Here is a 23,434-nt window from a genome sequence, read left to right as displayed (position 1 = left end):
GTCCATGTTACACTTCTGATTCAGATTCAGATTCTCAGCATTTTCCTGTTGAAAGCCTGAAAACGGATTTTCATTTGTTAAAACGGAATACCACGGGGGGGGGGCCCTCGGTGTCACTTGTGTGTGTTGTGTTCCTGCTGACGGTAACGCTGTTCTCAGACAACAACCACGTTTCTTTATGTGTCAGACAGCATCGAGCTCGTTAAAGAAGATAAAAAGTCTTTGGGCGAAGGTCCAGCGCGGTTTTATCCTGTTGCTGTTTTGTCTTTGTTAAAGCATGTGAGAGCTGATTCCTGCATCTCTTTGTGAGCACATAAAAAAGGTGTCAGTGTCACGTCGCAGGGGGTCAGAACCCCTGACAGTCGCAGTCCGAGTTCCTGGCACAAGAACCGGGGGAACCGCCTGGGCCGGAGTTCTTTGGCTGTGAAACTCCACAGTTTTCAATAGAAGAGAAGAAATGTGGAGGCACAAAAGCTTCAATTCACACAGAAAGGTTTAAAAAAGGTTTTGAATCTGCTGAGTTCATCTCTTTGGGCCTGAAAGCAGAGTTGGAGTTCAACCAGTTTATAAACCACCTTTTGTCTCATTAGCAACCAGAACCAAAAACACCTTCGATTACCAAAATTGTATTAACACATAACACAACATAATAACTGTTCTTTTATTCTTTAAATGGCAACAAAGATTAAAAACGCTCCAGGAGATCTTTTCCATTGGAAGTGTCGGAGCGAAACCTTTATCCTGTCGTTTTTCACACACTGTTTAGTGGCAGATTAGAGGGAACATTCTAATCCTCCTAGATAATCTCCACATTCTCCCAAATCTCGTTAATCGGCAATAATGTGAATTATTCATAGTTTTGGCCTCCATAAGTTAAAGATTTACAATCACAAAGCAGAGATCTGGATTTAAGAGTGTTGACAGTAAAAGTACAAATATCAGATTGTTGATCTGTTGTTAAAATCCCGCTGGACCACGAAGGAGCAGCGGCAGGTTTGACCCCCCCCCGCTCCGCAGGTCAAGTTAGGACCTCACAGCTGGTGCAGCAGCATAAGTCTCTTTTTATTGTACTTTTGCTGCTGCAATGCCAGGAATGTGTCCATTTTGCAGATTTCCAGTTAATCTACCCAACATGTCTGCTGCTGGAAACGATCCAGTCCTCAGATGTATGATGTGATGAAGGGGGCAGAACAGTGCAAGTTCTTGTCCAGAAGTGATGGAATACATCACTTCTGGACGGATGGAAAATATGACTGGGACAATTGTGAAGGAGAAAACTGCCCCCGCCAGGCAGGAAGGTCAGACCAGCATCGCTGCAGCTCCTGTCCAACAAGCACCAGAGGACATCCCAACAGGACAGGCGAGACGCTGCGCTGTCTCTAACCTGAAACACACCTCCTCTTCCTCTCTATCCTCCTCTTCCTCCTTCCCTCCCTCTTCCTCCTCTTCCTTTTCCTCCTCTTCCTCTCCCTCCTCCCGTTCCCTCCTCCTCTTCCTCTTCCTTCTCTTCCTTCTTCCCCTCCCTCCTCTTTCTCCCCCTCCTCCTCCTCTAAAACCAAACTGTTGGACTCCAGAGACACAGATCGAACTGCAGCTGCGGAGAAGCTCTGAACCGAACCAGACGACACCGACAGACGAGCCTCACTAAGATGACGTAAGTCCGCTTCAAAATCTTCATCAGATCTGGAGTGACCCGTTTTCTCTTTTCACATCTCTTTAATGTGGATCATAATGAACTCAGTTCAGAACCCAAAGGAAACATTTGTCAGGTGTTCAGAATCGGACGGATGAGTTGTTATTTTTAACACTGTAATTGAACTAAGTTGTTAGTTTAAACTCAGCATGTTTTTGGTTACCTGATAGAATCATCACTGCCAAAATATTTAAATTACAGGTGTCATATTCAGATATTTGAGATCTGCTGACAATGATCAGGTGATGGCAGAGGCATTTACAGCTGTTGGTATCAGAAAAGTGTGTTCAAACGTTAAACGTGTTCCACCTGTACGTCTGCGGCTCCTCCCCCTCTGAGCCCCTCCTGATGAAGCGACTTCGGTTCTGTTTCTATGTTCTGTTGGGTTCCTGTGGTTCTTCCATTTCTGGGTCCTGTCAAGAGAAGGTGTCTCCGTCTACTGCTGTCCTTTAGTCCTCATCCCCCCGCCCCCCAGGGGGCTTTTCACTTCAGATGTCAGATTGTGGCTGTCAGGGGGGTTCAGGTTGCCCCTGGAGACAGGCACGCTGAGGCATTCAAAGTGGCGTGATAGGGTAGTATGGTGGTGACAGCGGGGATGGGGTGGGGGTGTGGGGGTATCGGGTGGTGTGTGTGTATGTTTTGGGGGGGAATCAGAGTTTCAGCTTTGAGCATTTATCACATTTCCCACAGCTGTACGGATCAGAGCGTGTGGGGATGTTGTGTGTCTGATGCTGGACCAAGTTCTGCTTGATAAACCTGATTCACATCTGACACAAAGTTGTCACTTTTCATCTTTTTCTCTTTAAACACCTCAAGGGAATTTCAATGAAACATTTGGACCTTGAACGCATCAGAATGTTCTTCCCTTGTTACATTGGTACATCGTCTTCGTCACACTGTGTGAAAGTGGACAACTGGGCCAAGCTCTAACAAAGCTCCCCCCCCCTCCACCACCCACCGTCACCTTAAACGACCTTTTTCTGGCGAAGTGGTCGGTCGAACATCCTTTCTTCCCCCTCAAGGTGAAGTCATGGCCTATTCAAGCGATGTTGCCTGGGTTGCACCCACTGTTGCTCACTGGAAAGGATCTCTTTCACGATTGTGTGTGTGCGTGCACGCACGCACATGCACATCCTGACAGAATCGGATACTTTTCAACTAAAGACGAAAGTAAAGCGTTTAGAAAAAACTCCCACGAAGCATCTCGACCCTGCTGGTGTCCCTCTAGTGGTCGGCTGTGGTAAAGAATAAACAACGCTGCCCCCTTTAATTTAGGTGGGCTGATGGCTGATGGCCCCAAATATCAGAAAACATGAAGAGCAGTTTGATTTGAGCAGGATGAGGGGACCCGCCGTCCCTCAGAGCCAAAAGTCCTCTCTGTCCATTGTGAACAGCAGCTGAAAGGGTTTTTAAAGGGGAACTCCTCTTGTGATTTCCCCACAGATGGGATGTTCCTGCACGGCTGTTTGCTCTCTGTCTGATCACTCTTCCATCGTGGTCGACCTCCAGCCCTGATTCAGGTACCTGAGCCTCCATGCTGGGGTTTATACTCCAAACACTCCTGAGATTAGTAAATGTTCCCACAATGTCTCACGGTATGTGTTGCAATGTGTCTAGAAACAGGGGAAATTTGTGCTAATTCAAACTATATCTACTAATGAGAAGAAAAAAAGTTGGACTTTCCCAGTTTCTCGTCTTTACTTTTGTTTGTGATTATTTGAATGAGGGTGAATCTAAACTGATCCCTGGTCTTTATGATAAGCTAGGCTAACTATCTCCTGGCTGTAGCTCTACATGTCACGAGGGGATCGATAATGTCTGAAAACGCTTCATTTTAAAGATTGCCTCTCCTCAGATGACTCAAAGCTCCTCCAGGTGACCATCCCCACCAGCCCACCTGTAGCCGCCGTGCTGGGCGGCAACCTGACGTTGCCCTGCCTGGTGTCCCTGACACACCCTCCACCTGCCCCCTTCACCAACGGCCGCCAAGCAGCTCTGTCCCTCCCTCGGGTCAAATGGAGCGTCGTGATTAACAATGAGGAGACGGAGATCCTGGTTGCCCGCGGCGACAGGGTGCAGGTCAGCGAGGCCTACCGAGGCCGTGCTGCCCTGCTCCACTACACCCACTCCCCTGCCGACCTCACCCTGCACCTGGAGAGCCTGAGAAGGAGCGATGGTGGCGTCTACCGCTGTGCGGTGCAGCAGGGCCTGGAGGGCGATGACGATACGATGCTGGTCAAGGTCAAAGGTGAGCCAGCACATCGCTATTAGATATAAAAGAAAATCTCTACTTTATAATTGTGTCTTCAAAATTTGGTTTGATTTTCTTTGATCTTGAAATACCAGTGACTGTTCTGACTGGGGCTTTTAAAGGTTGTTGGTTTTGCTCCCACACCTTTACGATGCTGATGATGTTCTGCAGCACAACAACATCTGGAAACGTGACTTTTTGTGGTTTGGAATTCCCAGGGGTTGTGTTCCACCACCGCGATGCAGCCGGACGCTACGCCTTTAGCTTCCAGGGGGCCAGAGCAGCCTGTGAGGCCATCGGTGCTCAGATGGCCTCACCAGAGCAGCTCCTGGCTGCCTACAACAGCGGCTACCAACACTGTGACGCTGGCTGGCTGTCGGACGGGTCGGTGAGGTGAGTCAACAACAGGTTCAGCAGTTTGGTGAATTCATACCAGAACTGTTCCAACATCCAGGACGTAAATAATGCACTTTGATCACCAGAGAAGGATCACAAGCATCAGATTAGAGGGAAATTTAAGTCATTAGTTTTAAAAATGATTTGTTTTGTACAGTAAAAATGTATTTTTAACAGAAAACAAAATTAACACTCTAACAAAAATTCAAGAAAAGTGTTATCATCTAACAATGATAAAAGATGTTTGACTACATCAATTTTTTTATTGCATTTGGACTTTGTGATTTTTTAATTAAACGGGACGTTTCTCTCCATCATTTCCTGTTTACGTTCTTACTGGTTTTACTGAAACTACCTTTGTTCTCCTTTACAACTTTTTAAAATTGCACACTTTTAAATTCCTTAATGTCTTTGTCAGAGACTTGAAATAACTACCAGATGTTGAACAATTTATGACAAGAATCACACCTGTAGGAGACAGTCCTATGACCTTTAAATCTGTTCTGTTGCTCAGGTATCCCATTCACATGCCAAGAGAAGGCTGTTTCGGTGACATGGATGGATTTCCAGGAGTTAGAAATTATGGCCTGTTAGAGCCGGACAAGCTCTACGACGTTTACTGCTACGTGGACGAAATCAACGGTGACTGTTTGATGCCGGTTTCAGACATGTGACTGGTGTGCTCGTAATACTGAGAAAATATTAAAGCAAAGGGTAAAGGATGTCCCGGTTTTGGGAGAACACGAGTGGAGTAAAGTGGAACCAACTTTATGAGTTTTATGATGAAACGGTACAGGTGTGTTTGTTCAGGCATTAAATGGTGTGGCGCCCCCTCGTGGATATCCAGGTTAACATCAATGTCGACTCACAGAGTTCCAACTTTAGTAGAGTTAAAACAGCACAAATGAGTCTTAAGGGTGTTAAAGCAGTGTTAGGGAGAAAGGGATTAGTTTTCTCCCCGTGCCGTTGCCTTCAGAGGAATGAGACGCAGACTCTTGTTTTACCTGCTGCAAGGGTAACCACACGTCTGCAGTGTGAGCCACCGAGTGTGAGCCTTGAACAGAGTTTATTTTATACCATCACACAAACATGTAAGATTACAGTAGACGTAAGCATCACATGATAAAAGCAAAACATGACATATACAAAGAACATATAAGAAAATGGGGAGCGGAGTGTCACATGGTGGTCAGGCTGTCCTCCGCTATCTTGAAGCAATAGAACATCCGTTACAAACAATGGTGCTCTGACGCAAGTAATTAAAGTAGGTCACAGGGCTTCTGCACCTGAGTGATAATAAGCAGTTACAACAGGTCTATATGAACAGTTTGAACCTAACAAGCAGGAATATTCTGTGTAGATGTTTTACGCAGATTTAAAAAAATAAAATCAAAAATATGTCAGCATGTTTGAGAACTGTCTGGGAAAAAACAAATTAAAAATCTGAAACCAGTGTGACACTTTCAGAAGCAGAGGCCAAAGCTAGTTTTGGTGGTCTTATTTCAACCAAAGTAAATAAGGTTTAAGCACAGAAGAAAGAGTCAAACAATCAGAAGTGATTAATGAACTGACAGCTGTCTTTCTGGGTGTAGGTGAGGTGTTACATGGCTCCGCCCCCCAGGGTCTCACCTTTTGGGAGGCCAATAGCTTCTGTCAGAGCCACGGTGCAGAGCTGGCCGCTGCAGCTCAGCTGTACGCGGCTTGGAACGACGGACTGGACCTCTGCAGTCCGGGTTGGCTGGCGGATGGAAGTGTGCGCTACCCCATTGTCACCCCTAGAGAGCGCTGTGGTGGTGGTGAACCCGGGGTCAGAACCGTCTATCGCCACAGCAACCAGACGGGCTTTCCTGAGGACCACACTCGCCACGATGTCTACTGCTTCCAAAGTAAGGGCAACCATTGTGTTTCAGACTTTGTGTCGTAGGTGGCGCCAGAGAGCTCTGTTAAATCTGCTGAACGCTCTGGGTTAATGAACCCGGAATAATGTGTGAAGCCACCATCACTGATGCTGATGTTTGCTGCTGGTTCAGGAGAAATCACGTGATTCTACTGGCACAGACAGAGAAGCCTTGTTTTCTTTGTGCCTTGTATCAGGTGATAATGGGCCGCACTCTGAAGTTCCTCTGCATGTTCTTAACACTGAGCCAGACGGTGTTGACCAGGACATGGTGGCCAACACTGACCCAGCAGAAGAGACCACCTCCAGTGAGGTGGTGCCAAAGGGTGGTGAAATGCTCTATTGGGGCCAGACTTCCAGTCCTTTAATGCAGGGTTTCCTGACCACAACCTTGCATTCCAATGAGGAACTAGCATCAATGAGAGACCTTCTAGTGCCACCTTCATCCGAGCATGAGGAGCGTATGTCCTCACACACCTCAGAGGAGACAGAAAAGGTCATCTACCCAGTTTTCAATAGACCCGCACCTGAAGAAGACAATCGAGAAGCTGCTGTCCTTCCACCAACTTTACCAGTGACTGAAGATGCAGTAACTGCTGGTGGTGCGACTGATGCTCCAACACTGGAGACTGTTGAGAGTCCCTCAGACAGTCATGTGAGTAAAGGCCTGGACATGTGTCCAGAGGAGGGGGTTGTTCCTGAGGAACACACTCCAGGCTTGGAACACGTCAACTGTAGTTGTCTTGACAACGTCTCAGCTGTGACGACTGAGGGAGCTGACATTCACTCCACCACCACGGTGCCACCTTCTCAAAGCAGCTCATATCTGCAGGAGTCTACAGAGGGGAGGACAAACCAGGACTCTGTTGGGTTGGACACCTCTGAGGTCACTACTGTCTCCGATTCAGGTGAGTCTGGGATCAAAGTCCCAGGTAGGACGACAGATGTTTAGGACTGACATATGGTTCTTTCCTTCTTTCAGGTGTTAAATGTTGCCATAGTTTGTTTCCTGAGAAATCCTCAGAACCAAAACCAGGGGATCCACCGGAGCACAGTGGACATGCAGCCGAGGACACAGACCATTCAGGCTCTGGTACAGGAGGGTCGTCTGTCCAGGATCTGCTCTTGTTAGTAAAGTACTCTGTGTCCATAACCCTACCAACCCCCTCTGGTGAAAGTGGAATGGAATCACCACAGGACATCAATTTCATAGCTGGACATAACACATCTATACCTGAAGAGGACAGCCTGGAGGCATCAGGAGAAGAACCAAATGTGTTTGTCAGCACGATGCTGAATATGACACACAATGATGTAGAACATGGCAGCACTGAGGGATCAGGTGGATCTTCTGGAGATGGATGGACAGAGGGCACAGATCTGACTCTATCAACACTGAAGAATGAAGCTGTCTCTTCAGGTGTCACCATGACAATGAGTCCTCATCAGACATTCACAGCCAGCTCGATACAACCGTCTTCCTCCCCTGTAGCTCAGGAGGCCACTTCTGATGGGAAATCCAGCTCCAGTCCTGCTATCACTGAGGAGCAGGAGGAGCAGGAGGAACCTGAGGTGCAGGTGGAGCAGGAGGTAACTGAGGAGCAGGAGGTCAGCAGCATCAGGATCAGTGGTGGGTTTGACACTTCTTCTCATTTTCTAATTTTTAGTATCACCCTTATTATTATTATTCTGTTAAGATCTGAAGCAGGAGCCCTGCTGCCAAAGCTGTGCTTGTTCTCTCCTCTTCCCTTCAGTCTTTTCCTTTCTTCTGTTTATTTTGTTTGCTTCATTTCTTGGACCAGATTAAACTGGTGTGTTCCACCTCCATCCACCTCAGATTTATCTGTATTATTCCAGGCAGGGAAGCTACTGGTCCCCCTCTACAGTTATTTTGACCAGTGGAAGTTTCCTTAAAGCAGCAAAGTATTTTATCAAAAACTTTGATTTTGGGAAAGAAAAGAAATCCGGAGGATAAACAAGGTGTTAGCACGATGTTAATGAGGCCAAAGGGGGTCAACGTGCTGCTTCTGTTCACACTGGAATCAGTGTGATTCAGAACCTGATCAAGAGTTTAAAATTCAAGGCTTATGATGGGATTAACATCAAGCTCAAGTAAATACTTTAACAAGCTAATTTTACCGGTTGTAGTGGGTTAAAAATTGCAGTTGCTGTTTAAAGCACAATGAAGTGAAAATTGTCATCTTAAATGATGTCAGCAGGACAGAAACCAGAGGAAAGTGGAGCCACCGGCTCAGGGGAGTCTTCAGGTTGCGCTCCAGGCCAGGAGGAACCTACCAGTTCCATAGAGGCCACGCATGTCGGTGAGAGCGTTACTGACCCCAGCAGCTGTGACCTGAGGGGCGAGGAGGTGCAGACGGCCATGGCCGCCTCGCTGCCTGCTGCCAAAGTGTCCGATGTCAGACTGGGAGACGTTTCAGGTACCAGAACCAACAAGTAATGAGATGGTTCACAACGGTCACATGGAAGTAATGCTTGTCTAATATTTCATCATCATCACCACCATCACATCATCATCCTCTTCATCATTATCACCATCATCATCATCACCATCTTCCCCCATAGTGGCAGACCTGTGTGTGGTGAATCCCTGCATGAACGGTGGCACCTGTGTCGATGGTGGAACAGTCGTCTGTGTCTGTCTCCCTGGTTACGGAGGAGACTTTTGTCAGACAGGTTCGCTTCATCCCTTCATACCTTCAACATGCTCCTATTCCTCCTCCTCCTCCTCCTCCTCATCATCATCACCACACACTCACACTCCTGCTTGTGTCTCAGACCTGGAGGTGTGCGAACTCGGCTGGGACAAGTTTCAGGGCTTCTGTTATCGTCACTTCAGCAGCAGGCAGAGCTGGGATGCTGCTGAGCAGCACTGCCGCACGTGTGGGGGTCACCTGCTGTCTGTCATGACCCCCGAGGAACAGGAGCACATCAACGGTCCTCACCAACCATAGACATAGGCAACATTTACACAACACTTTGTTCGCGGCCATTTCAGCAACATTTGTTGTGGTTTTCAGAGAAGTACAGAGAATATCAGTGGATCGGCCTGAACGACAGAACCATTGAGGGAGACTTTCGCTGGTCAGATGGGAACCCTCTGGTCAGATCTTTAACTGTACACACCTTGTTCACAATCCTAAAGATCTGGAATGAGAGCATTTCCTCCTTCAGCTTTATGAGAACTGGCACAAAGGTCAGCCCGACAGCTACTTCCTGTCTGGGGAGGACTGTGCAGTGATGGTGTGGCATGATGGGGGCCAGTGGAGCGACGTTCCGTGCAACTACCACCTGTCCTACACCTGCAAGAAGGGTGTCTGTGAGTCGGTTCAAAGCCAACGCAGCAGATGTTGGTGCAACATCAGAGCTCAGGGGTGCGTTTTCTCTCCGACAGCTTCCTGTGGCGACCCCCCCGACGTTCCTCACGCCAAACTGTTCGGGAAGAAGCGACTGCGCTACGAGACCGACACCCTGGTGCGCTACTACTGCGAGGATGGGTTTGTCCAGACGCTCAGGCCTGTGGTCAGGTGTCTGCCCAGTGGTCAGTGGGAACAGCCGCTGATCACCTGCAGTCCCAGTGAGTCGCCTCATCAGTGTCACACACACATGAATGTCACATGTACCTGCTGCACACACAGAGTGAGTCTCCAAAAGGGACAGCATTAATAAAGATTTCATGTTCCTCTCTGTGCCTCAGTGGACAAAGCCTCAGCGACATCACTTCCTGACCAGAACAAGACGGTCCTGGAGGACGTCCAGAACGCCGTTACAGAGGAGACTTAAATGATTCAAACTGGACTTATGATGCAACTTTAACAGCTAATTAGTTTTAGTTCAGTAATCAAATGGAGACACATCATTTATGGAAATGACCATTTAACTTATGAACTAAAGTAGAAACATCTGCAGGCTCCCTTCAGGCTCCTGAAGTTGTTTGGTAGTTGATGGATTCTGATCAGGTGTTCTTACCGTCCTTGATCTCTGAGGAGCAAAGGTTTAAGAAGGATAGGCCAGACCGGTAGAACCTACTAAAGGGACTTTACTCCTTCCAGTAGAGGAGGAAGCTGAGCCAGCAGGAGGTCAATAGAGGCATCACAAACTGGGGTTCACACGTTCTTGTTTGAGGCGATGTAAATTTAGAGAAACTTTCTGATTTATAAATCGATAGTAAAAAAGCTTTTTGATTTTTCTATTAAATTAATTATTTTTACAATTTCATTGCTTTTACAGATTTGACCAATTTTGTGATTTCTGTTTGTTTTCTTTCCCTTCAGGCAAATTGTGCAATAAAAACGTAAAGTTAAAGAAATTTCTTGGATTTTTCTCACTTTTCGTTGCCAAATGTGCTTTGCTGCTTCATTTTTAGCATTTCTCTGCCATCTCTTCTGCTGTCTGTTCTGAGCCAGTAACTCTTTGCCAAGTACACGGACGTTAGACGTTCTTCCATCTGAAACAAGCCTCAGTCAGTTTTTCTGGCTGGACGGAGGCCTGGACGATTTCACCTGCTCAGGTAATAATTGCTGCGACCTCTTGGACTAAGACATGCATATGAATGCGTCAGCCATAGTAAAACAAGGCCCAGGTTGTATAACCGAAGGAAAAGTTCTTTATTGGTGCGATTTTTCTGTTTGTTTGATGTTTGATTCCATCATTTCTATAGCTGTTAACAGCTAATGTGTCAAATCCAGCTGCTTCAGTTTAAAGTAAAATTAGCAACAACAAACAAACTAAATTACAAGTTTTAATCAAACAATATGCCAATACTGAATATACATCTAAAGCCAGTTCAGGCAGAAATGCTCCAAGTGCTTTAACATTTAGCATCAGCTCATAGGAAACAGCTCAACTTTGTGTTAAATTGTCTTTCTGGCTCCAAATCAAAGATGTTATTAAATTAGCTTCAGAAGAGCCCAAAGTTAAGAGTTGTAGCAGTAAGCACCGTAAAGATGTGCCGCCTTGTCTGGGAATCCCAACGAGCGCACTCCGGCCGTGGGGAGTCCTCTGCAACGCCTCCTGGGGTTGTTGATGGAAAACGCACGCTGCCGTCCTTCAGCCACCCGCCATCACAACGATCGTACTTCTGGAAACGCCACGCAGCGTAAAGCTGACCCACCAAGGCCAGCTGGGCTCCCTGGTGTCTGCAGGCATTCTCGGCCTGCTGGAAGGAGAAGGATCCAGAAAGGAAGAAGACGGAGCCTGAGGGGACAGAGTCAGGTAGAGACAGATCCTCCCGGTATTCATTGCTAACGTGTCATTCTCACCAGACGTCTGGGAGGTGAAGCAAAAGGCATCAAAATGGTGGTCCTTGTCTTTGGATCCATAACTGCGAAGGCCAGAGAAAGTTTCCAGGCCACAGGCAGGGCGAGGGACTATTATGGGGTACTGAACAGTTCCGTCCCAGAGCCAGCCGGCGTTGCACCAGTCCAGACCCTCTGTCCACGCTGCAGGAGACACGCAGGACAGCAGGGTCATTTCTCTCATCCTCGCCTCTGAAGATTTAAGCTTGCAGAGCTGCACGAGGTTTTGAAGAAAAAATACTCAAAACTGGGATAATATAGAAACTGGATGCTGCTCAGGGTTATTCTGGGATGGGGAGGCACGTCACCTCTGTAGAGCTGCTCCTGAGATGCCAACCTCCCATCTTGCTCCTCACAGGCCTGCTTGGCTTCAGTATAGGTGAACCTGTAGCGGCCATTTTTACTCTGATATGGAAACACCACACCTTGAAATATATACAATAGTGACAACAATCATATTAATACTAACAATCATAATCAATCTATTTCAAACACTCATTCTGATACCTATTCACCTGCTGCTTTTAAATTTTTACTTGCTTATTTTTCTTACATTTCAGTTTATATTTTGGGGTAAATATTGTCATTGACGCGCTTCAGGAGCAGAATAAATGAAGCTTCTCCTGTGATACCTTCGATCCTCAGAGAGATGAAGACACTCTCATCGTGGAGGTCATGGCTGAGCTGGCAGCGATACCTGCCACCGTCCTCCAGCTCCAGGCGGCTGAGCTGAAGCGAAGCGTCCAGGACGTGAGCCTTCCGCAGGGATGCTCGAGGTCCAAGATGGCCGTACCTCTTGCAGGCACGTCCATTGGAGATGATTATAATGTTCTCCGGCCCCACCTTCTCCACCTCCATCTTGGTCCATTTCACTGTGTACTGGCTCGGATTGGCCCTCAGGATGCACGGTAAGGTGACGTTCTCGCCTCTCGGAGCCACGACCTCAGCGTACACTGGCGGCTCCAGCAGGTACTTTAGAGTCCTGGGTGCTGCAGCTGAAACAGGACCATGCAGGAACATTGAGTTTCCTGCCTTCAGTCCCTCCTGAGCAGGAAGCTTGTGGAGAGCTCAGCTTTGCAGTCCGGATCCTGCATCAGGATTGTCACGTTTACCTGCTTTGTTGGGAGAATCTGGAGCAGAGGAGGAGGCGATGCAGCTGGACGTCAGCAGAAGAGTCACCAAACACTTCATCACGATGGACGTCGCTCCTGCTCCTACAAGGTTAAAGCAGTAAAAAGTTACAATCACACCGACTGACACAAGACTGAAACTTTTGCTAAATAATCCGGAGGAGAAACTTTCAGCTACAAAGAAGGACAGCGCTGAAACCTGAGAGCGTGAGGACATGATCTGGGCTCAGCATCCTGAAAGTTCCAACATGATGTTGGTGAATTCTGGGATGGTTCAGCTCTCCTGGAAGCTGCTGGTCTCAGTCCTGAGTGATCAGCTGTCATGTCAGGTCCTGTCTGCCCTCCTCCCGACTCCTCGCCGGGGTCAGATGTTCCAGTCTTTTGTCCTCAATTCTCCTCACACACACACACACACACCCACCCACCCACCCACACACACACACACACCACACACCACACACACACACAACACACACACACACACACACACACACCCCACACACACACACACACACACACACACATACACACACACACACACACACCACACACACACCACACACACACACACACACACACACCACACACCCACACACACACACACACACACACACACACACACACACACACACACACACACTCACACACACTAATCTATGTTTATGTGTGCACCTGTTTCTTTAGTTTTATTTATTCTTCATTCAACCAGAAAGTCTGCAGAGGTGTTCTCCATCATATCTGTGGAAGCAGCTGCATAAATACAAATGATCCATTGTGAACAGTGAGACTTCCTGTGAATTATAACCTTTGTCAGATGTTGTAGCCCTCCTCCCCTGAGCTCCAGAGGCAACACTAAAGGGGGGTCGTACGAATGATGTCCAATGTGGAGACAAGATGAAATAATGAGATTCTTCTGTCTCTGCTGCACTGATTCTCTATTGTGAACCAACATCAATGAGGCTCTTTCTTATCCTGCGATTAATATTCAGCCAAACAGCTCTGAGGTGAAAACTGCCAACTATTCTGTCCGTTCATCCATCACTCCATCCGTCCGTCTCTTCATCCTTCCGATCTTCTATCTATCTATCTATCTATCTATCTATCTATCTATCTATCTATCTATCTATCTATCTATCTGTCTGTCTGTCTGTCTGTCTGTCTGTCTGTCGGTCTGTCTGTCTGTCTGTCTGTCTGTCTGTCTGTCTGTCTGTCTGTCTGTCTGTCCGTCCGTCCGTCCGTCCGTCCGTCCGTCCGTTTGTCTGTCTGTCCTGTGACTGCACATGTGATGGACTCTTGTGTGTCTCACGTGTGTGTTACGCCCCCTCATGTTACACCTGTGTGTTTACACAGGTCAGAATGGTCCACAGGCGAACAGCCACTTCCTTTTTGTTTGCTTTGATCAGCTGTGATTAATTAAGAAGAAAGACTCCACTTTTTGTGTTTTTGTTGATTTAAATTCACGTTTTCAACACCTGCTTCTTCTCTCCAGCTATGAGGCTCGGTGTGAGCAACAGCGCCACCTGCTGCGCAGTTGGAAAACTCCTCATAAATCCCTCGGAACTTGGACTTCTCCTTTTTTTGAGAGGAGTTCAGGCCTAAACTTGACCATGAGACTGCTGAACTCTTGAAATCTTCATCCTGCTCCTCCTTCATTCACTGATGGAAGTCTTCTCTTCAGGTTAGTTCTTTGCTGTCTTGGACAGGCAGGAGCAGCAGACGCGCTGCCTGTCCTGTTGGGGCCTCCTCAGATGGGCCAGACTGATCCGTGCGGCCCCGATGCTGCAGAGAGTCGTTGGTGCGTGACTCTGGCGAAAGCTGTGACAGGTAGATGGGGTCATGACCACGCTCCTGTGGGTAAAGGTATGTTCTTTACAACAAAACATCTGCCCCCTCCGGCTGTATAAACAAAGTCACCGCCAGAACATTCCTCCAGGTGCTGGTCTTCAGTGGGAGTGACGACTTTTGTGTGTTATGACAGATTTTTCTCTCCTAACAGTTCAGAAAGAGGAACATTCCAGACAGTTTGGAGAGGTCTGTCTGTGGTCTCTGGTTGTTCCTACAGGTAAATGTGGGCGTCTTCTGTCGGCCTTCATGAGGACGACCTTTGGTTCCCCAAGAAAAACCTCAGTGACCAACACTTACCTTGTTGGTACCATCGCAAATGAGCTCCAACCCTCAGACTTGAAACATAGTTCTTATTCGACTCTCATTAGATAACAGAAACAGTTAGAGCTCTGATGTTGGAGCTCTGAACGTAGCCCATGTTGATCTGGGTTGTTCTTCTCCTTCAGCTCCGAGAACCTAATGTTGACTATTCACTGTTGTGTGAGCTATTGTTGTTGTTGTTATTATTATTATTGTCGAGTGGGACAGAAAATCCTGCTTATTCACATCAGCTGCTCACAGAAGGCTGATGCTAACGAGGCTGCAGGGACACAAACGGTTGTGCAATCGTGTCACCTGTTGCTCTGAACACTCACGTCTGAGCCTGAGGCTCCTGTGCAAATACAGGTTGAGTTGGTTTTCAGGCCTGAGATGCTCACACACAGCTCACTGATCTAGAAGATGAGATGGAAAGAAGATAAGTCAGAACTCCTCACGGCTGTTAGTGATTGATGATTTTGTGCATATTTCCTCTGAAGCTCTCCCCAAAGCAGCAGCAGAGCAGCGAAAGACCTCGACAGCGCTACAGCAGCATAGTTTAAATGATCTTCTCAGCTTCCTGATGAATGCTGACACTGTTGCTGTACAAGCAGGTTTGTTCTTGCTCTTATCTGACTCCTTCAGGCCTCTTCCAGGGTGTCATCCTCAGGAACCCGCCTTCTACATCCAGCCCTGGTGGTCACCACATTCACCACCAGAGGAAAGGAAGTCACACTTTGGCTTTAATTGATCTACATTTCCCACATTGACATTTTCTAGACTTTATTTTGGTTTCTCAGACTTGTACAGTTGAAGTCTGAGCAGAATGAGGAATCATGGGAGATGAGAGGGGGCGTGGAAAGAGGAGGAGTCTGAAGAGTTTAGAGTTTTAATCTCTTAATCAGCGACAGTTTATTTATCTGACAGGCCCAAACGTGTGTGAACGTCCCATTTTGTGATCAGAAACAGTGAGAGTTGTTGAACACGGACAATTAATCCTGAACGAGCTGTTTAAGGCCTTGTTTTGATTTCAGACAGATGTGCGGATTGATTGACTGATGCTTCCACCTGAACTGCTGGATATTTTCATCAGGAAAATGTGTTTATTCAGAACAGATTATTTGTTTTTTCATCAGTTTTATCACCTTTCTACAACATGTTCTTTTGTTTTATAGTAGAATAAACATTGAAATATATTAAGTGTTACTATTGTTCAACTGAAAGAATTTAAGGAATTAGAAACCAACATGCTATCAGGGCACCACATGTCCTGATAACATGATGGGTTCTAACAATGTTGTAGTTTCAGTGTCTCGAGACTCAGGTGACACTCAGAGGAAACTGCTGGAAGATGTTGAATAACAACCACCGCTGGTATTTCACAGGTTTTAACAAACAATCATATTTCTACTACATAAATATACATATGAACAAAGGTCACGTTGCTGTTAACCTGGTGCTGAGTGTCCCATATTCTGCTGCTGCAGAGGACACTTGTCACGCTATTCATTTTAGCAACTTCACAAGTTTGCGTTGCTTTTAAACATCTAAATCTTAAATGTCAAATGTTCTGTCTTGCACCTTCGAAAAAAATGTATGAATCTTTAACTAACTATCTATGGTCCAGACCTCCTTGATGATCAAATCCCCCTTTTGGAACTCTTCTGCTCTGTCATCAGTAAAGACAGTAATCTGGGAGGGCGAAGGTCACCTTTTTAATCAGGTAGCTTTGTCACCAGGATGAGCGTCAGCAGCGTTTGATTAAAGCTACGCTGATGTTTTCCTGAACTTGGCAGGGCTGCAGGGTCATAACTCCAGAGATAATCTGATAAAGAACAAGAGCATTTCACACGCTGAGACTTGTCTGCATACATTAAAGTGCATTTCTAGAATTTTAAGAAGGTGTTGCTTGATGTGATCAGCATCTGCATCCCTCCCCCTTCAGGAGACCCTGGATGCCGCTGCAGCATTGGCAGATTAGTGATAATATTAATAAAAGAGTCTGCGTCGGCCCACCTGTTTCAGCCTGAAGATTATTTTTCATTCCTGCTGTCAGTGTTGGCGCCCTCCAGGTGAGACATCAGCTGCTGTCAGCAGGTCAACACAAACCACACAGACGATAGACGACTGAATCCACACTTAAGAGGACGGGACGGAAACCCGAGAATAAAAACTCTCGAAGAAAAAAACAGGGTTGACAAGAGGTGGAAATTGAAAAACAAATAAGTGAGTGGAAGGTTGGAGGCCCACAGACAATGATCTGGTGATGGTTTGGTGTGCAGATGTGACAGCATGTTTAACAGACGCTGCAGAGGTCACAGCTCCTGTGTGACGCCTGTGGTCTCAGGTGACAATACCTGAAATTCCCTTAAAGCAAAACAACATTCCTGACGTTGGTTGCTACGCCGTTGCTCCGCATCGATGGCCGGTGCAGATACAGCTGTGGGGGACATCTCCACGTATCGAGAAATCGGCCAATCACAGCGCTGCACAGCCACCATCGTGCCAGCATCCTTCTTTTGTTTTGACTCTGGTGCTGAAGTGGTTTTTCTGCTTGGCTGCTCTTTTTGTTTCCTCTGAACTGCTGATTTGTCCTCATGCTAGCAGGTTTGATAGAATCTGTAAAAACAGACATTTACACAGTAAAATGAAAGGCTGCTCATTCATTATCAGCATTGCTTGATTCTTTATGATGTGCCAGCTCCATTATTGGGGGAGGGGCTTGACTCATTGCAGACGGTCACCGGGGAATCTGTTTTACAAAGACAGCGACACCAAAATAATCTCATCAATGAATCATCTTAAATTAAATGTTGTTGATCATTAGGATGCAACACCGTCATCGTTTTAGTGTTTATTTATGGTAATCATGGCTAGGTAATTTCAACGGTAAACTGAAAAAGGTCAGGGGGCGGGGCTACTCTGAAGCTGCATTATTCATGAGGACAGGCCCAGTAGGTGTGACCCAATGGGACAAAAGCACAGAGGAAAGACGACTCGTGGGTCTTTCTGTGAACTTCACTTTCCACCCTCTCTCGCCCTGCAGCCTCCCTCCTTCTACCCCAGGTGAGACAGAGCTTCTCTGCTGGAACGTCAAATCAACTTCTGCTCCTCATCTCACCGCCAGGAGAGCAACATGACGGACGCCGCGACCAACATGCGTCTGAAGCTGCCTATCACCTGTTTCATCCTGGAGATCATCCTCATCATCCTCTTTGGCACGCTGGTGCAGTACGACTACGAGACAGATGCGAAGGAGTGGCACAACACGTCACACCAGGACTACGAGAACGACTTCTACTTTCGCTACCCGAGTGAGTCTAGCTTCAGGGTCAGAGGTCACAGTTTGTACAAGGAGCTGAAACAAAGCCTTTCAAATGTCAGTAGTGTTTACATTAGTAGAAGTCAGAACTTCATAGATCAGACCAGCCTGGTTTTATTAATAACATGAACTTTAAACTCACTTATCGGTTTAAAGAAATCAAACAAAACTACAGATCCCATGATGCAGTTGTGCCTTCTTGGATGCCTAAATATCAGGTTAGGATTTTAAAGCTTGAATAGTTAAGTAACAGATGCTTAACCAGGTAAAACAAAATGATCTGAATAAAAAAAAAAATCAAATTTCCTCATTTTTCCAGTTTAGAGTGTTTGTTCTGTTGATCTAGTGAGTTCAGTTCTGCTCCTCCATAATGAGCTTCTGAGCTTTTGGACAGTAGATGTTGTGTGGAGCAGCCAGTCTCTTCTCCTCTCCACTAATTGGACTGGATTCATTCTTCCTGATCTTTTCTGGCCTGCTGGCGTCCTGTAGTGGGATCTGTTGATCATTTTCTAATTTGTCTGGGCCGATGGTGGAGTATAAAAGTTGATTATTGCTGATTATTATTATGACTGCTCCAAATTTCCCACCAGGCTGCATGTTATCTGCAAAGCAATTTGGTTGTTTAAAGCTGAAACTGAAGCTTCAGACCTCATTAGAAACTGTTACTGAGTATGAATTCTATGATCTGCATTAAGATCAACAAACATGATCAACAAGCTTTTAGTGCTGTTCAGTCCAGATTGATTTTGTTGTTGCATCTGACTGGAATTGACAGGATTCTGATGAATCGGGACGGTTCTGGCCTGTTTTGATTTCTCTACAAACTCCTCAAACTCTCAGATTTTGTGGAATCCAAAAACTTAAATGTGCTTTAAAGATGGATGCTGGATGTTTGTCCTGCAGAATCATCCGGGTTAAATGCTAATGGGGGTCACCACGCTGCTCTCGGCCATTCGATTACCATGGCAACAGCAGCTATGGGACAGTACTGTTCTCTGTGTAGTAGGTTGGGCCACTGTGACCATGCATAATAAATCTGGGGTGACAGCTGAGACAGCACCATGATGATTTATTGAACTTATCAAAGTTTTCATCTGTTAAATTCTCATCTTAAATTTGAAGACCTTTAATCCTAAAACTGCTGAATGTAAATGCTGGAATCTTTGCATGGTGACCATAAACCACTATCACCACCGATCATCTCAAACTGTGTCAGGAGGTGCGAACACTCTGTCATCTGCATGTAAACTAAACAGGCCCTTCCTAATATTTCATGACGCTGAGTGATGATGGCCGACACAAGTGGGCCCAGACCTGTGCCCTGAGGAACTAAAACAGGCTGCTTTTTAGTCCATTTAGTGTTCATGTGCTCTCTACAGGTTTCCAGGATGTTCATGTGATGATCTTCGTGGGTTTTGGCTTCCTCATGACCTTCCTGCAGCGGTATGGCTTCGGTAGCGTTGGCTTCAACTTCCTGATCGCAGCTTTTTCCCTGCAGTGGGCCACTCTGATGCAAGGCTTCTTCCACGGCATGCACGGAGGCAAGATCCACATTGGCGTGGAGAGGTAGGTCTACCAGAGGTATGCCAGCGTCCGCTTCAGGCGCCTGTCACAGCAGTCATCTTTCTTTCTTTCTTTCTTCTCTCAGCATGATCAATGCGGATTTCTGCACCGGTTCCGTACTCATTTCCTTTGGAGCCGTTCTGGGTAAAACCAGTCCGATCCAGCTGCTGACCATGGCCATGTTCGAGGTCACGCTGTTTGCTGTGAACGAGTTCATCCTGCTGTCTCTGCTCGGGGTGAGGCTTTCAAAAGCTCCGATAGCGACCTGAGAATCCGTCATTCGGGCTTTTCTCTGATGAATCATGGCTGACCTTCTGGTTCAGACTAAGGACGCCGGCGGCTCCATGACCATCCACACCTTCGGAGCCTACTTTGGTCTCATGGTGACCCGAATCCTGTACCGACCCAACCTGGACAAGAGCAAACACAGAAACAGCTCAGTGTACCATTCTGACCTGTTTGCTATGATTGGTGAGTCATTCTGCTCTGGTCATGTGACCTTACCTCAGCCCCACACGTCTTCCCCATATAAACCACTGCAGCCTCTCAGTGAAGCTAATCTGATCGGGTCTCCTCTGCTCTCAGGTACCGTCTACCTGTGGATGTTCTGGCCCAGCTTTAACTCGGCCATCACGGCTCATGGAGACGACCAGCACCGCACGGCCCTGAACACCTACTACTCCCTGGCAGCCTGCACGCTGGCCACGTACGGGATGTCAGCGATCACGTCACATGACGGCAAACTGGATATGGTGAGGAGATCAGATTAACTGTTAATCTGATTTAAAAAGTGCCCTGCAAACTTTTATCAGTGTACCGTCAGAACGAGACACAATTTTACCAGTTTAACCAAATTTAACCAATATTTTTTTTAACCTATGCTTATGTTTTCATTCAGTTGGAGGTGTAAATTCACGCCATTAATCAGAGTAAAGAAGGAGGCTTCAATATGAACTAGACCACCTGAAAATCGACCTTTCACTCCTGCTCTCATACCCACATAGATCAGATCTTCAGGCATCCTGAAGCACAAATTCCTACAAACGTGTTGCGACACCTTGAACGGGTTGGATCTGGTTTTAGATCTGAGGATAGTTCCACAGATAGCAACTGATTGATGGGTCACATGGTTGACGCACCCATCCCCAACTGTGGGCTGACAACATCGCATTCTTCTGAAGCCTTCTCAGCAAGCAGACGCTGCTGGAAACAGACGCGTGACGATGAGGATCATGAATCTTTTCATTTCCTGTCGGTGAATAACAGCGTCCTTTTGAGGTGTAGCTGTAGAAACAGAATTCACAGGACAAAGGTTCTGATCTGGGACCCAGTTGGGAGGCGTGAATGCAGGCGAAGCCGCCAGCTTCATTATTACACTGCTCCTCTCACCTCAGAGTGGCACCACACAATCAGGCTTGTCATCAGTCAATAAAGCACTTTCCAACCAGTATTTAGGGTCACTATCAGCAACAACACGGGAAAGAACTGGCAACAACCTCCAACTGCTCTTTGTACAGTTTTATTTCCTCCTTTTCAAAGCAAAGCGTTTTGCTTTTTTTGAGAATTCTGCCTGTTTTTGTGTCTGATTTATTATTTTTCTGTTAAACTGTGGATGCTGTTGTTAGCATTCATAAATGTAGCCACGAGAAGCTTTTGAGATAGAATCAACCCTCAGTAACAACTCTTCCTGCTGTAGGTCCACATCCAAAATGCTGCTCTGGCCGGTGGCGTTGCCGTGGGAACAGCTGGTGAAATGATGCTGACACCTTTTGGCTCCATGATTGTTGGTTTCCTGGCCGGGGTCATCTCTGTTCTGGGTTTCAAGTTTCTTTCGGTAAGTTTGACGTTCTATTGATCCAGCGGTCAGAAGCTGCGCCCTCTTCTCAACGTCGTCCTTCCTCTCTGCTGCTTCTCCTCAGCCCATCCTAGAGGAAAAGCTGAAGATCCAGGACACCTGTGGGATACACAACCTGCATGGCATGCCTGGTGTCCTGGGCGCCATCGTCGGAGCTGTGACTGCTGCCTTGGCAACCACAGATGTTTATGGACAGGGGTGATTATCTGATGTTCTGTATTCTGAGGCGGGTCCTGACAAATCTGACCCCTAAATATGAAGAACCAAAATGTTTTTACCTATCCTAAAAGGTGTGAGAAGGAGCTCTTTGCTTTTAGCTGCTTTGTCCCAAATCTTTGGCTTCTAAGGTGATGACACATGAGGTCCACGTGTTCTGAGAAGAATCCGGGTCTCTCTTTCAGAATGGCAGACGTCTTCCCTGCTGTTGCAGACGGAACCGTCGATGCAACCAAACAAGGAGGCATCCAGGCCCTTTCCCTTGCCATCACACTGGGCATCGCTGTGCTGGGAGGCCTCATCGTTGGTAAGGATCAAGCTTCTGTAACGTTCTGGAGGAGAACTCCATGAAGAACATAAAAGCTCCACACACAAAGGTTAACGGCTTGTTTGTATTAGAGCAGTTGAAGTTTTGGTGTCCTGCCTGAAAGTTCCATAATCTTTCAAGAAATGCTGCCTGAGAATATAAAAGATTCTTGGTGGCTCTTTGGTTAAAATCTGGTTCTCATTGGAACCAGAAGTGTATTTGTCAATGACCTGGATGAGTGAGAATCTACACAGACATTTGTCTATGCCAAAACATGAGCTGGTTCTTGCTGGATTTCCACGCCTGTGTTCTGGGTTCAACCACATAAACAGAAACAGTGACCTGCTGACTTCCAGGAAAAACTACAGGAGCATTTTTGAGTCAAGTCATAAAATAAAAAGGTTCTTCTCCTGTCTAAGGGTTCGTTTTGAAGCTGCCAGTCTTCGGCACCCCTCCCGACACTCTCTGCTTCGAGGACAGCGTCTACTGGGAGGTGAGTTTGATGAGACAGGAACGCGATCACCGTGTCCAAGTATATGTCCACAAGAGGGGACAGTGTGCCTTATCAGTCACAGAGTAGCAGTCCCGCTTACGCACCACAAGGTGGCGCAGCAGCACCATCTTGTGAACTTGACCTCGTCGTCCGAAATGACGTCACGCGTCAATTCCTGGATTTTCTTCACGTTCAGTTATAAAAATGTTTAATTTCGTATCATAGTGTTTCTTCTAATTCTATTATCTAAATATAAATTACATTTGTAATAATTAAATGAGTTTTATTTACATATCAAATCATAAACACGTATGTGAAATAATGTGTAACATATGTGTAATATATGTGGCAGTTTTCATATTTCTAACATAAATTATTGTTTAAAAATCCTAATTTGACAAAAACAAGCACCGCGGACACACAGAGAGACGCTGACATTTGTGGGTGCAGAGGAAATGGAGAATGTTTGTCGGAAACCTTTTCCCGTCTGTTTGGGTTTATTCATTCAGTTTTTTTGTGGCAGGTCCCGGGAAGTGAATCACCTGAGGAGGGAGAGCTGACCTCCGTAAAGCCGGAGGAGACTGAACACCTCAACAGTTAGAGGTTCTGAGCTTTAAATCCGAGTATTAAAAATGCCCTGGATTTCCCATGTCAAATGTCTGTTTTTAAGAGAAGAAAAAATCTTTTTGGGGGGGCTAAAACTTTAGATTACAACCCACAATTACCAGTGTCGACACCGTTTACGTAGCACGTAGTCCTGAAGGGAAACGTGCAGTTTAGCGAGTAAAAATTAATAGATTGCGACTAATTACACATTTTCCATAGTTTAAACACATGAAAAAGACATTTATTGT

At 46.4% G+C, this 23,434-nt stretch overlaps 3 protein-coding genes across 5 annotated transcripts; 2 read left to right on the top strand and 1 right to left on the bottom strand.

Annotated features, from left to right (window-relative positions):
• The first annotated feature begins 1,497 nt into the window (after positions 1 to 1,497).
• bcan (brevican) lies at positions 1,498 to 10,564 on the top strand. Of its 3 annotated transcripts, none has more exons than XM_057044399.1 (15): positions 1,498 to 1,654; positions 3,137 to 3,213; positions 3,549 to 3,941; positions 4,163 to 4,337; positions 4,855 to 4,982; positions 5,933 to 6,226; positions 6,435 to 7,145; positions 7,220 to 7,867; positions 8,454 to 8,675; positions 8,821 to 8,931; positions 9,034 to 9,192; positions 9,276 to 9,358; positions 9,430 to 9,574; positions 9,650 to 9,832; positions 9,953 to 10,564. In XM_057044399.1, exons 1-15 carry the CDS (start codon positions 1,650 to 1,652, stop codon positions 10,036 to 10,038), a joined length of 3,420 nt encoding a protein of 1,139 aa, XP_056900379.1. In that variant the 5' UTR covers positions 1,498 to 1,649; the 3' UTR covers positions 10,039 to 10,564. The 3 variants fall into 3 exon arrangements, with proteins under 3 accessions (XP_056900379.1, XP_056900378.1, XP_056900377.1); XM_057044398.1 differs by having other exon boundaries at positions 3,534 to 3,941; positions 8,457 to 8,675; XM_057044397.1 differs by having other exon boundaries at positions 3,534 to 3,941.
• A 274-nt stretch (positions 10,565 to 10,838) lies between these two features.
• On the bottom strand, positions 10,839 to 13,085 carry hapln2 (hyaluronan and proteoglycan link protein 2). The gene is given in 7 exon segments (XM_057044401.1): positions 10,839 to 11,281; positions 11,284 to 11,451; positions 11,517 to 11,696; positions 11,861 to 11,977; positions 12,185 to 12,547; positions 12,665 to 12,766; positions 12,882 to 13,085. Coding segments are annotated over 7 exon segments (1,074 nt in total). The 5' UTR covers positions 12,916 to 13,085; the 3' UTR covers positions 10,839 to 11,171.
• A 4,736-nt stretch (positions 13,086 to 17,821) lies between these two features.
• On the top strand, positions 17,822 to 23,229 carry rhbg (Rh family B glycoprotein). Its single transcript, XM_057045516.1, has 10 exons — positions 17,822 to 18,138; positions 19,526 to 19,712; positions 19,795 to 19,945; positions 20,033 to 20,180; positions 20,295 to 20,461; positions 21,406 to 21,543; positions 21,629 to 21,762; positions 21,966 to 22,087; positions 22,507 to 22,580; positions 23,104 to 23,229. Exons 1-10 carry the CDS (start codon positions 17,961 to 17,963, stop codon positions 23,179 to 23,181), a joined length of 1,377 nt encoding a protein of 458 aa, XP_056901496.1. The 5' UTR covers positions 17,822 to 17,960; the 3' UTR covers positions 23,182 to 23,229.
• The last annotated feature ends 205 nt before the right edge of the window (positions 23,230 to 23,434 follow it).

This window comes from Takifugu flavidus, chromosome 10 (assembly GCF_003711565.1).
Source record: "Takifugu flavidus isolate HTHZ2018 chromosome 10, ASM371156v2, whole genome shotgun sequence".
NCBI lineage: Eukaryota > Metazoa > Chordata > Actinopteri > Tetraodontiformes > Tetraodontidae > Takifugu > Takifugu flavidus.
The sequence above is the reverse complement of the archived record's forward strand: the minus strand, read 5'-3'. Positions and strand labels throughout refer to the sequence as shown.

What these genes read in the sequence shown, in the direction of transcription:
- bcan (XM_057044397.1), top strand. An exon ending in CTACGTGGACGAAATCAACG is followed by an intron (nt 4,983 to 5,932) that starts GTGACTGTTTGA and finishes TTCTGGGTGTAG; the next exon opens with GTGAGGTGTTACATGGCTCC. An exon ending in AGGAGACTTTTGTCAGACAG is followed by an intron (nt 8,932 to 9,033) that starts GTTCGCTTCATC and finishes CTTGTGTCTCAG; the next exon opens with ACCTGGAGGTGTGCGAACTC.
- rhbg (XM_057045516.1), top strand. Translation starts at nt 17,961, where the DNA reads ATGACGGACGCCGCGACCAACATGCGTCTGAAGCTGCCTATCACCTGT. An exon ending in CTTCTACTTTCGCTACCCGA is followed by an intron (nt 18,139 to 19,525) that starts GTGAGTCTAGCT and finishes TGCTCTCTACAG; the next exon opens with GTTTCCAGGATGTTCATGTG. An exon ending in ATGACGGCAAACTGGATATG is followed by an intron (nt 20,462 to 21,405) that starts GTGAGGAGATCA and finishes TTCCTGCTGTAG; the next exon opens with GTCCACATCCAAAATGCTGC.